Here is a 14,442-nt window from a genome sequence, read left to right as displayed (position 1 = left end):
AATACCTAAATTCTCACTTCTGAGAAACTAAAATTAGAAGAAATTGGTACAGCTATACAGAAGGCGACTGAAGGAGGATTTGTACAAAACCATAGGCTGTATGTAAAAGTAAAAATACTAAACAGGTAACTCTGCTTGTTGTAAAAAGGCGTCCATTTGAATGTAAGTTTATGTGAAAATAAACCAGTCAGTCAATGGTCTTATTCCCTAACTTCATGTCTTCTTCAATAGTACATGATGTCTATTTTCTAACTTATGTCAGAGAGAAATTGACATTAAAGCACGGCATGTATGAGCGGTCACCAATGTGATTGACAGCTTGTGTTGTCAAATAGGAGCCTCTATAGAAGAGGGTCATGAAGAGGATTCAGGTCACTGACTAACATGCTTCTTTTCAAACACTCACTGTGATGATGCACTGTAATCAAATCCTGGTAAAGGTCATTGTTTTATTGCAATGGAGTGACTTGGTAACACTGAGGGCTCTCTCTGGTAAACAGTCATACAGCATAAAGCTGACTGTTGTGACATTAGCCTGCGGGTGTCAGTCTTATGAGGAGAAAGCTGTCTGATACACACACACACACACACACACGTCCAGATTGGGAGTACAGATAGCATCAGTGCAGCTCTTTCAATAGATGAGCCATTGGGGATAGAGACAAGATAGCGCGAAAGAAGGAGACAGGGAAAAAGAAACCCTGAAACAGAGTGAGACAAAGACAGAAGAATGGCCAAGGGAAAAATGAGCGAGACAACAAATAGAGTGATATTACGTGAGAAAACAAAGAGGGCCAGAAACAGAAAGAAAGAAAAGACAGAGCGGCAAAAACACAGAGGGGAAATAACGGTTTGCACACGTTCAGGAAATGAGAAGCGTAAAAAAGCCATTATTGCTGTATGAAGTTCTGAATCTCTTCAGGCCAGAGTGTGTCACTACACTGACTGAACATGCAACCATGATTCACACTCCCAGGAGCCTCCAAGGACCACTCCAATCCTGCTCCCTCACCCTCAAATGGATAGCCAGAATGGAAATGGGGCATGACAATAAATGCCTTCAATGGATCACTCCAGCTGCAGGGCCATTGAAAAGGTCAAGCCTGTCACAGGAAGGGTGTAACTGGGGTTAAAGATCACAAAGGCAACCAACAGCCTCACCTATCAGGCTCCGTGCAGCACATGGAAATGTCCATCAACATCTCTTTATTACATCACTCCTGTTTCCTAATATAACAGGACATTTCTATCATGGTCTGCTACAGCTTCCTTAGGTGGTTGATGGTAGGATCCTGTGGTTAACACTGAATATGAAAGGGGCTTTTACACTCTGCATGATGCACACTAATGAGGTAAATCCAGGGAAAAGTCATTATCTCTCACTCATCCTTATTTAAATGTATTCCAGTCTCAAGGCAGGTGGTGCAGGTAAACACAACTTTCAGTGTTTCCATTTGTTAGCAGAAACATTACAATGCTTTTGGGATGTGGTGAGGGCATGATTAGCATTTCAGTCAGTACAGTTATATTAAGGTTTTTTTTAAGTATTTACTGCAACAACAATTTGCATTTTTGAGTGGTTATATCTGGTGTGTGTGATGTTCTCTCAACAAAGACTGCCCCAGAGCTAGAGAAGTCAGTAAAATAAGCCCACACAACGTGTAAATGTGCATTTAAATGAACATCAACACATATTGAAGGGGAATCTTCAAAAATTTGGAATCAGAATTTTTGCAGGTAGTCAATGTTTCTTCTCATGCATCTCCTTTATGTTACTTCTTTTTTTTCTTTTCTTTTTTTTCAAAAAAGGTTTGAAAGACTACAGAAACAACTAGAATACAGTCATTTTGGCAATTGATTAGGAGTTATCCTTCAAAAAGGCACTTGGTCTTGGTTTTCAGTGAACTCAAAAAGACAACTGAGCTTGGTGTTGTACAAACAGTAGAGGATTTGTTTTATAGCTTAGTGACACATTTTCACCCGTTGATTGCATAGTCACATAATATGCATAATCAGGTTTTATTATATAATATTGAAGACAGTAAATGTTTACAGTGTCTCATTCACTTTGTACATATATCAGATACCAAGCGTGGGAAAGTCCAGCTCGTGCTATTAAAGAACAGAAGACCACAGTCATGCTATTACTATTGTAGGTTCTTTCATTCAGGAGTGGTAGACAGAAATATTAGACTGGTGGTAGGGTGGTTATGCTCAGTATGATGTGAGTGTATGAAACATTAAGACTAATTGTCTGCCTGCCAAAACCGCTGAGAAGCTCTGTTTACGTCCGCCAGACTGTAATATTTGGCTAAGAAAAAGGGACTTAAATCTTTATGGATGTATCACTAAGCCATGTCCAAAACCAGTAAAAACAGATTTTCCACCTTCCCTGGATTTGCATTCGTTTTCCCGTTCACATCAGATGCCGTGTTACTGATGCTGAATGATATTATAGCTTTAGTTTACCATGTGGCAGCCCTATAGACATAACATTTGTGCAGTGGAATTGATTTTCCAGAGGAGACGTTTCTGCAGACCACACTGACGTTTAAAAAACAAGGAGTAGGGACGGCATACGGAGTGAAACATGAGGGGTGTTAAAAAAGAAGATTGTGCTTGTAACAATAAGATATTTCGATTTTTTATAAGATACATGCCATGTTTTGTGTGTATACTGTATATTATAAGTCAGTGATGTCATAGGTGCCTGGGAGGAAAAAATGCAGGGGTATGTTAATGTATGATTAATCCCTTAATATGGACTTCACCTGGGGCAGACAGTGATTGACAGGCTGGAAGTGTGTTGTAGGGTGTAGTGTGGAGTCTTGTGTGGACTACTAGATTGAACGATCTGAAGAATCATATGAATCATATGAGCCATCTCAACACTGCTCTTTTGAAAGCCATTGACGTCTGTGCTTTTCGATCACTATCACTGTAAGGAAACCTGATCAGTGCTGGTAAATACAAATTGAAGGACGCATGTTTTATCATGTGAAAACGAGTGAGTTGTCGAAGTGAATAAAAGCAGACCACTGCATTGACTCAGTGGCTGTTGTTACTCAGCAGCAACATTTCTCTAGAAACGGTAAATAAAGCCTTTAATCTACTCTCATGCACAACTAGTGGATTCATAATGGCTTATTGAGAGTACATGACGAAAGAGCATGGACTTTTCAAAGTCTCCATTTCCAAGGGGGCCAGGAAGAGGAGATTTGCTGATTGAAATCATTAGAATAGAGTTTCAGAGCAGAGGAGGGGTGCTGGCAGACTGGTGTGTTTGAAAGACTACATTTAAAGGTGACATCGGATGCTTGTATCACACATATATGTTAGTTATGGAGGTCTACTCACATATATTAACTTGCTTTCATGGTTAAAAACCTCCTAATCGCTGCAAACGAGCCGATCAAAATATCTCCTCACTGACGCTCTCGTCAGCCGCGCTGTTTCAGACCAAAACCACACCCCTAGAATGTGGACTGTGTTGTGATTGGCCAGCCAACGAGAGCTTTCCCACTGTCCTGTGATTGGCCAGGTACCTGGAAGTGACGTAATAGATAGGCCAGCTCTCAGATACACAGCTCCCCCTCTGGCACGGTGGATGCTCTGCATCTCAGCAGCTACAATGAGAGTAGTTCTTCTTCTTCTGCGGTTGAATGTACGCAACCGAATGTGCCCGGACTAGTGCCGCACCAGGAGGCGCTACGGTGGTGAGGATTTCTGATGACGACATCAAATTAAGGAAGTGCCGATCTGCTTCGCAGAGCCTAGGAAAACAATACAACACTATTTTCTCAGCAGTGGCTGAACTGTTTGTTCTGAAACTTTAGGGTTTCATAAACAAGGTAATGACGCAGATAGACACACACAAACGCAGCGTTAATTGGAGCTTCCAGTCTATGTGGCCTTTAAAGGATTTTCATCACTGCTTGAAGGGGACAAGACCTGTGAGTATTCTTCAGAGCGATTCACTGTTCAATGTCTTAGTAAAGCTGAAGCAGGTAAAGCAGGAGTAGGCTTCCAACTTCCTGATGTCCAGACTACAGTTTTATTTAGCAGCTCCATCTCTTTCTGTCATCTTACAAGTGGAAAAAACACAAAAGTGCTGTGACTGTTTGCACTCATGAAAATTAAAACCATACGGAAAAATTGTTCAACTGCCCCCTCCCACTCCTTTTGTTGGAGGACCATGGGAACCTAACAAACAATGGTAATCATTGGCGGGATGAGGGCCATATGGAGGAGGACAGGAAACAGAGAGCAGGAAAAGATGTCCTCAAGGAGAGAGAAAAGAAGTGAACATGCAGAGACTAAGAGGAGACTGTGGTCAGGTTGTAGAAATTGCGGCATGAGAACTTGGAGGCTGGCCATGCAGCTGAAGGTTAGAGAAAAATGTGGCTGCTCCCAAAACACACACATACAAGGACACACACTTGAAGACGCCATGACGTCTCGCTTTTGTGTTTAGGTCTGGGCACTTAGGTATTTAGTGGCTGTGATCAATTCAGCCCTCTTTGAGACTGTAGTAAATGTGATGACTGGATGAACAGTCGTGTCCGGTAATAAACACATGCACCTCAGTGACCCCTCGTCGCCGAATGCGCTTCATTTTCATTGGCCGCTGTAGCTCAGTTCCTTTGTCTTATTAGAATTCACAAAAGCATGATGGATACATGGGATAATCAATGCCCACTCTGCATCACTGTCATCCACCATTGGACCATATGCACAGTCACTCAACCTTGAAGGCGGCCAGTTGTCTGGCCCTTATGTCGCTGCATGCCCCTTGTGTCAACATTGAGTCAAGCCTGGGAGCATTGGCTGGGAATTCTGTGCCAAATTCTTGTTCTTGTTCGCAATCGGCATACATCTACTTTATATACTTGCATTTATTTTGTAGTATGGGTGCGTGTATGTGGTCCAGTGGGACGGAGGAATGTCACAGCCTACAAATTAGGTGATATTTAGTTTTATGAGGTCTGTGTTATGCTGTGACCAAGAATAAATGTATGAGTATTGAGCCATATAGGCTCATTTAAATTTGTGAATGAGCGTTCTACAAATATAATTTGATTGATTGTAATTTCACAATCAGTAGGTGCCTTAAAATAAACGTTTGCATGCAGGAGAACACTATTTTGTTGTAAAAGAAATGACTCATCCTCCGTGTGTCCGGCTCAAGTTGGACAGACGAGTCTTGGGGGACAGATGAAACCTATTACAGTGGCAGATTGGGAATGGTTGGTTGCGCAGAGTGCACCATCCCCGCTGGGTCATCATCATCCATATGTTTAAGTTAGGTGGTCGACTTTGGGGAGCACAGACTGGCCTCATATGGACACACATTTTTAAGATGCGTAAACATAGTAATCATCTGCTTACAAGGTTCCCCAATCTGCAGCGGGAAAAAACCCAGAGGTTCGGGAATTTACATGTATACTTCCTCTCAGCATGAATAAAAATCATCACCCGAGATGAATCTCCGACTCAATCCCATATGTAAACACTCATGGAGGAACCATTTCCGTGAGTGCACAGCTCATCCAAAGGTCTGGCAGCTTTAGAGCTAACCCTGCTTAAGCCAAGTGACATCTTAGAAGTCTGGGGGTTTCTGTTTTCTTTGGCTCTCACAGGATGAGAGTGCAGCCGAGCATTTAAGATGAAAACCCAGCCACAAGGAAGGGAGGCTGTTAAGAGCACACGGATTCAGGTTGCAGTTGTTGTTTGTGGAAGCCATGTTAAGCTGATTTGTTTATATCCAGTGCAGGTTCTGCATGGAAATCTTAGCAGCAAGGAGGATATCACTGTTAATGGCTTAAATATTGTACACGGGTTTAATATATATGCCCGTCAGTTGTGATACTCAGAGAGGAGAGAATTAAACACGAGGCCAACTGAGGTCACATAACGGCAAATCACTTCCTTTGTCCATTACATGACATGGGTCATGCAAGGGTTATAACTTGAAATTTAAAAGGTTTACTTGGGTAAGATGTAGTACATGATGCTGACCTGAAGGACAGGATTTTATCTTAAATAGGTTCTCATTGTCTCTAACCACTGTGTAGCAAGTGACAACAGCAGCTGAAGTGACACTAAAACATACATTTACTGTGTCTGGAAGAGAGATTTCAAACATACACTATATGGACAAAAGTATTTGGCCACACCTAAGTTAAGTATTGAATTCAGTTGTTTCAATCAGGCTTTGGGCTCGAGTAGTGAAGGTCAATTTTAACGCTTCAGCATACCAAGACATTTGAACAATGCTATGCTTCCAACTTTGTGGCCACAGTTTTGAGGAAGGACCTTTTCTATTCCAACATGACTGAACCCCTGTGCACAAAGCAAGAACTAGAAAGACATGGTTTGACGGGTTTGGTGTGGAAGAACTTGACTGGCCCGCACAGAGCCCTGACCGCAACCCCATCGAGCACCTTTGGGATGAACTGGAACAGAGATTGTGAGCCAGGTCTCCTCGTCCAACATCAGTGCCTGACCTCATACGTGGTCTACAGAATGAATGAGGTCAAATTCCCATAGAAACACTTGCAGAAGTGTGGAAGTTGTTATAGCGAGCAAAAGGGAGACCAACTCCAGATTAAAGCACTGTATATGTATTTGAATATGTCATTAAAGTCTCTGTTATACTTTTATCCATATACTGTAGTATTGGTATTGACTATAAGGTGTCCTTACATTGTCTGACATATATCTGATCACCGATCAAATCACAGAATCCTGTGTGGGTCAGAGTGTAGTTTAGAGTGTGGCTCGTCCTGACAAGCTTTTGCAGCATATCCACACTCTAGCACGGCAAGTTTAAGAAAAATATTAAAATGGCTGCGTGACGGAGGCCTTCAATTCAACTACATTGATTGTTGTATACTTGGTGGATGTTCAGCAGCAGTTTGTGTTGTACAAATGCGTCATTGATTTGAATGGGGTGGACAAAACAAAAGGAAGATCTCTCAATAGTTTAACAGCATCACAAAATGTAGCCTCTAAAATGATCATATAGTTGAATCAATAGGACACGGGGAAGATTTATTCCAAGACTGTTTTATTAGATTGCTTTAGTTTTGGCAAGATGTCCCTAATAAAATAACAAGTTTTTATGAGCCTTTCTTTAAGCGCTTGCGTGTGTGTGTATGTGTGTGCGCGTGTATTACAAACAGCCTCATTATAAAACCAATTAAACCCACGTTACTCTCATTATGGAGCTGTGGGACTTAAGGAGAGATTGAGGACCTGTTGTTCTCCCTGGGGGGGTTTTGCCCGGTCAGTTCTCTTTTACATGATAAAACCACTTTTCAATCTGCTGAAATCAAATAGCACAGATTGCTCTCGATGGGTCATTGTTAGAGATCATCCCACATCCCCTGACCCCAGGTCAGCCTCATCATGCCCAATCTCACAAAGGAGACCACAAATGCCAAAAGTCAGAAGACGACGATCACTTTAGGGATTTTTTTTTAACATAGCACCTCCCGCAACCCTCATGTGGAGGATAAAGCAGTAGAGGATGGATGGGTTTCAACACATTCTGGTTTCTGTTTGTACTATTTATGAAATCAGGAGTGTGGGAATGAATAGTATGAACTGTGATATAAATTACTGCATGGGACTATAAAGCAACAGTTTAAGTATGAGGAGGAAAAAAGGAGGATGGGACAAGCGGGAGCAATGAGCGTGAGAAAAAGGAGCTCGAACTGTGGGATAAATTAGTCTATGAAATAATTATTAAATCGGTTTGCGCATGGTGTCAAGGTAATGACTGGTGAGAGAAAAAGTGTCCCTTTATGATCTGGAATCAGCTGATACACATCACATGTCATTGTTGTACTAATTTCTTTGGTGTTTTTATATGTGTTTCCCCACCTTCCTTGAAACACCACAGTATTTACTCACATACACACACAATGTACAAAGACCCCAACCCTCCTTCATTGGGAAGGCACAGCTGCCTGGAAGGTGGAGGTGTGAGTGATTGATGAAGTTCTGGTGCCCATGGGATCCAATCATATAATCAGCTTGTATTGAACAACTGTCCCAATTGAGAGACTGCTGTGCCTCTGCCACCGTGTGAAGAAACAAGCCCTGGCACACATTCAAAATCTCTTCCGCTCGCGTTTGGTTTTGGTGGCGAGGCTTTGCATCTCCACATGTCAGGACACACGCTGGACTGGTATGATCGTACTTCAGAATTTAAATAGAGCATCAACCTGGGTTTGCATTGCTGAGGAGTTTTTTTTTTTTTCCATTACTGCAGCATGGGTGAAAGATGGAGTTTATGAATGTTAATAAAGAAGCACTGCTTAGTTTTTGTTGTTTAAAGGGCATAGGTCAATGGCCAAGCAATATAAAGGTTTGTCTCCGTGGTTAGTCACAGAATGTTGAAACACTTTCATTATGGACGGAGTGCAACAAGCGTGTAGTTGACAAGTCGATAATAAGAATATTCCCGGCTTATTCTTTAAAAGCATCTGTGGTCTTCGCATGGCTGTGTTTTTCGCCAACTCCAAAATCAGTAAGCCACTTACAGCAAAGACAGACCTGCAAAACCTCATCTTGTTTGTAGGCAGAAGTGGGAGAGGAGAATTGAAAAGCCTCCACCAGTGGGGCATCTGTTCTCCATGCTCACATTTAATGAGCCCCAAGAGACTGCTGCTTGAAAGTCATTCCAAAGTCAAATTAAGGCTGAGCTCACCGAACATGTTTCAAAACTGTAGTGCGTCAGGGGTGGATTTAGGTTAAGTTGGCAAGCAGCACATCAATCTGCATCAGCATCACCTCTACGAAGAAAACACAGTTTCTTGGTGGCATTTCGGAAGATGCTTTCGGAGCCAACTGCACATAAGTCAATGTGCTGAAATGCAGTTCATGAAGTACTCAAAGCATTCACGTCACCGCAAACTCCACACCTGGGTCATTTACACAGACCTTCATCAAAGCATACTTTTTATGTATAAACAGTAGAACAGTATTTGAAACCCACAGGAAGTCGTTCCTTCCTTTGTGCATTTGAAAGTCACAGCACAACAACTCAGCTGCCTTTTCTGAAGACTCCTCCAAATGCTTTTTTTTTCTCTGAGCAACGAAGGATCCAGGCTTCAACTTAACACAATAGCTAACACAATTAAAAAAAAGCCTAAAAATAATTACATGCCATTTTTTCCACGTCTAGGTAGTCATGTGATATGGAACTCACCCATAGAGCAGACTGTCTAATTGTTCAACCTCCATGGTCTAGGAAGGGTAACTGACTTTACCGGGATTGTTCTCCGAAAGACGCAGCCCCAGAGATTATTGAGCCAGAGATTATTGTAATAGGGTGGCTAAAGATATGTCATGAACTGGATCTTCTCATTTATTGTACCTCATAATTTAACGATGAGTACGTTTTCCTTACCTGCTTTTTAGATACCTGCATCCACCGATTGAACTCCTATTTGTGAAGTTACGTTTCTAGCAGGAATCTGTGTCGGTTTCAGTGATGTACTTCTGTTTCATATTCAAACAAACTCAAGCTGTTCCATGTTCTCATTGATTAACAAACGAGAGAGTTAACTCATTATCAGATAAGACAATTTGTCGGTGTAAAATGTAAATGGCTTCTCAGGTGTTTCGCAGTGAGACTTTGTAAAGGCATTTGCCTCTTACTGAAAGCAGGAATCAGGAAAATCCGGAATGCAAAACACGTCATTAAAGATAAAAGTAGAATTAGTAGTTGTCTATATCTGAAAAAAACAACGTTTGTTATATGTCTCATATCATTTAGAGGATAACACCTGTGTTCTGGAGTTATACTGAGCTTTGATTTAAAAGCAAAAGTAAGAATATGATGATATGCAAGTGAAGACAGCTCACTTTACAGATGTAGAGTTTCTAACTGACAGTATCCTGCAGCACGGAGCTCACTGTCTTCCTCTCTGTTTTCTGTGTCTCTAAAGATCAGGGTGGACGACCCTCTGGAGGGAGGAGTGCTGTACGAGACAGTGACTGTGATGAAGGATAGCAGCGCCATCCTCCGGGACATGGCCTTCTCCCTGGACAGGAAATCTCTCTATGTCATGTCTGACTATCAGGTGAGGAAACGCCCTTGTTTCCCTGCTGCTGTCAGGAGAAACAGTGAGTGAGTGATGTAATGTAGTGAGACCGTCTTTCAGATCGAACCCCAGTGGTTCGAGGTCCTGTGAGGATGAGTGTTTGCTATGCTGACACGTGCTTCTGTGAGATACTGTACATGTGGCATGCAATTTGTAGTCAAAAGCATTACTTAACATGAGGAGGTGCACTATAGGAGTATTTATGCCTTCAGGTCTGTGGGGAATTGATTAGACGTGCTTGAAAATATTTACATTTCCACTGAGGGCGTCAGGATATTGCACAATCAAATGTTTAGCTTTGATCTGGCACAGATAATAACATTAATGTTAATATTACCATTATTGTGTTAATTCTGGGAATTAGCAATAAATCAGATTTAAATCAACAACATCCTACCAGATGACTATGACTTATCCCCTCAACAATGTGGCAAAACTCTCTATTATCCACACACGTACATCCACAGTAGGGTTTGTTAAATATGGAGGCTGTGTGTAAGGGGATGGACCGCTGTTCTAATTACTTATCCATGCGAATCGACTTACAGTGCATACGCAACACAAACTCAATAGAAAATTGTGGCTGCATCCCTCCCCATCTGCTCCTCACTTGGCCTAGCATCACAGAGGTGAGCAGTAGTTGTTGTTGTTGGATGATATTCCTGCGTTCCCTGGAGATAAGAAGGAAACAGTGGTAATCACTTGCAACACCCATCAAGCGAATATTTTGGCGTGGCTGCGTGCACTGTGAAATGCAATTACGTTTCAGTTAGGCCACACTATTACTCAAAAAACGACATATCTTGTGCTCTCAGTTGTCTGAGAGTCACTGAGCTACAACTAAAACCATTGTGACAAAATGCTTTGGCATCATTTATTTCCGAGTGTTACCAAACTCTTTTGTCGGAGCCTGAGAAACAGTCTAAAAAACAAAGTTTATGAGAACAGATGATGTCACTTGAGGAAGCATGGGGGAGTAGAGTCAGTGCTGTGCTGGATTCTGTCTTTTAAAACAACTCAAGGCCACTCTTCCTTCTGTGTGATAGACTGGAAGAGACATGGCATCACTTATTGATGAGCTCTGGTCGTTTAAGGAGAGACGCGTGCTTCCGTCAGGAGGAAAGCCAGCTCTTCACTCCACCTCCAGTGACACACACACACACACACACACTGTGATAAACAGCAAAAACCAAACCTAGCTTGGCCAGGCATTTTCTCTCAATATTGGAACAGCGCGGGCTGTGTAGCCATCAGAGTACAGCCCTTCCCTCTCTGTCTCCTTCACCATTTCTGCTCAGCTTTTAATCCAGACTGAGGAATCCCCCAGGGAGAGAGAGTCACTCAGAGATTTCGCACATTTACAGTAGATCCCAGAGACGAGAGATTTACAGATTCTTGGGAGCCAAACAATTCAGGAATGATGTGGCATGAGGAGCGAGGCACAGACAGATTTGGCTGGGATCAGCCGACCCTTATGGAATAACAATGAGCCTCTCTGTCTCCTGCCGAGTGAAACACGCAGGGTTAGCGTGATGATGAAGAGTAAGGAGAGAAAAGGAGGAATCAGCATGTTGATGTAGGGATATGTCCATTTGTGTTTGTGCGTGTATGTGTCTGCAAACAAAAAGTCCTTTAGGAGCCATCATCCAAATGAAAAAAAATTATCCCAGCATTTAATCTTTTTTTTTTTTCCGTTCTGTGTGCCTTTATTTTGATTATTTCTAAGAAAAATAATGCTTGGTATCTAAACACACAACCTCACTGAATGTCACTCAGCTGTCTGTAAAATGATGGCTAAGGCTTTAAATGTCAGAGGGGCAGGGTGACTCTGCTCCAGGGTTTTTCCAGTGCAATCTGTCAAAGTGGCACTCTGAAAAATTTAAAATAATTGCTCGAAATCCCACCCATGCACTTCTTTGTTTCACTCTGGCCCTGTCTGTCTATCCTCCCTCCCTCACCTGTATATGACTTTAATGTACGGTGGTGGTTTCCATCCTTTTTTGTCCGACATATCCGAGAAAGGACCCCTTTACGACACTATCAGTCATGTTCAAAACAAGGCTGCTTCAGGTCTACTTACTCCGTGTCATTTAGTCTTTGTCATTTGTCGAGAGAGCAATTAAGTTATACAGTACGTAGAGTACACGTTGAGCTCATTTGTTGTCGAGTTTCATCACGTTCATTTTAAATTTGATTACTCAATACATTATTTGAGCTGCTGCACAGTCCACGCAACAGAAATCCAGCCATGTTTGAAGATACAGTTTAATATTGCATGAATGTAATTTCGAGGAGACAGAGCCGGCTGTGCAGCATGTGTGCTTAGCAGGCTTTGAGGAAAAGAACACAGAAATGTGACATGACAAAGATGTGGAGTTATCCGCCTCCAGCTGGAGCCACTGTTTATAAACTGATAAATGTACAGATGGGCGACAAAGCCCTACAGGCAATGAGAGGGATCAATGCATTGTTTAATGAACATTAAAATGGGTCTACGCCATATGCTACATAGCAGTGACAGTCACTAGATCTCAAACCAACTCAAAACCTTTGGACTGACATATTGGACAGTGCTCTCCATTATGACCATCAAAACAACAAATAAGGGAATACCTCTAATAACATACAGTATGAATGAAATCTCTTCAAAGTCTAAAACCAAAACATGAATAACAAACAGGTGATTAAATCATGGTATTACTTGTCTTGATGTGCCCTAAATTTAAAATCCTGGCTATGACTAATATATCCAGCCACTGTGCGACACAATGTGATGGTTGTGAATTTTTCCAGAGCCAGACTGACGATGTAGGATGACAGCAGTGCAGAGGTTTTAAAGCGTACATGCTCATCTGACAGCATTCGTTAAGTTCCAGTAAATCCGGATGAAAGTGTTGAAGTGACAGAGAGAGTTGGTATAATGACAAGGTCAAGCATTAGTCAGTGCAAGGGGACAGCCCAGATGTTGTGAAATATAAAGGTTTTTCAAATTCCCAAAGCGGTGAAAGTGGACATGATCGTCATCATCGTCCAAGCCACGACATAACAGAGCGGGAAAATGTTTGTGATCACGAAGGGTGAGACTTTCCCTCTGGGGTTTTCTTTGCTTGTTCTAATGATCAGTTTCTCCTGAAGAAATGATCTCGGAGAAGTCAAGGCAAACAAAAGCTTGATGAGAAAAATGCAGCATCTGCTCATGAATGATTTATGAGGCATTTACGGATCATTGAGCGCAAACCGAGTATGGAGGCTAAACTCAATGGTCCAGCGACCGTAGAAAGAAGACACACGTATATGTTTAACTGAAACATTTTTGACAGTTTTCAAATGCACCACAATCATCACAAACTTTACATTTTTAAATATAAGGATCACTCCTGAAAACCTGCACTAATGACATCTCCACCACAGCACCTGCTATTTAGGGACAATTCATTGATTAATAAACAACTTCTTAAATGATTCGTGTAAATGTTTTCATAAATGTGATATATTCTGGAGTATTTGCTCCTTTGTGACAGCGAAGTGATTTCTTTTGGCCTGTGGACAAAATGAGACATTTAAGATTGTCATTTTGTTTTTTGTGGCATTTTCTGACATTTTATGGGGCAAAGAACTAACGATTAAATCATTTTAACTCTCTTCAGCCTTGCATGACCATTTATTGTTACGGCCACATCTGCACAACCAACCCCCACTTGACCTCATTCGGTTGAGTGGCGACATTTTAACCTACAATGACCTACACTTGTGGGAAACGCGGCATAAATGTTGAATGAGGGACTATATTAGATTGTCAGATTTCCTTTTAATTTGGTTACTATGATGTCCTTCTGAACAAACAGCAAATACCTCCGAACATTGCTTCAGAGGCGGAATTTTATTTTTTGCAAAACGACTTATAGTGCATGAATAGCAACTGTGTCTGTATCTGAACAGCTGGTATCCAGTAATGAGGGAAAAAACATCCTCAAGACAAAAGAACAGTATCATCATACAGTGTACGCTGAGTGGGAGACTGATGAATGGATCCACATGCTGAGCTGCTATCATATCTTAGTGCCCTGTGGACACAAAACCAAGGAATACCAAGGCCACTAAACCAACTCTGATGTGCAGCAACATTAGACTTTCAGCGGGGCAACAGAAAGGAGGAGATCCATAGCTCTCACCGTGGAAAGGTCACGCTGCCTAATGGCCACAAACCAAGTTTGTTTGTTTAGATGAGCTCCAGTCCACAACAATTCATGGATTATTCCAAGTGCGTCAGATATGGACTTTTAAGCCTTAGGCCCTACCCGCACTATAAATTCATTTTGCTAATGGA

At 41.8% G+C, this 14,442-nt stretch overlaps 1 protein-coding gene across 1 annotated transcript in view; it reads left to right on the top strand.

The window, feature by feature from the left end:
• LOC122768126 (plexin-A2-like) overlaps positions 1 to 14,442 on the top strand; it is a 71,454-nt gene that overhangs the window by 16,410 nt on the left and 40,602 nt on the right. The window contains exon 4 of the mRNA XM_044023879.1: positions 9,960 to 10,094. Within this exon, the coding sequence (XP_043879814.1) occupies positions 9,960 to 10,094 (135 nt within the window). The remainder of the gene's footprint in view (positions 1 to 9,959; positions 10,095 to 14,442) is intronic.

This window comes from Solea senegalensis, linkage group LG4, assembly GCF_019176455.1.
Source record: "Solea senegalensis isolate Sse05_10M linkage group LG4, IFAPA_SoseM_1, whole genome shotgun sequence".
Lineage (NCBI taxonomy): Eukaryota > Metazoa > Chordata > Actinopteri > Pleuronectiformes > Soleidae > Solea > Solea senegalensis.
The sequence above is the reverse complement of the archived record's forward strand: the minus strand, read 5'-3'. Positions and strand labels throughout refer to the sequence as shown.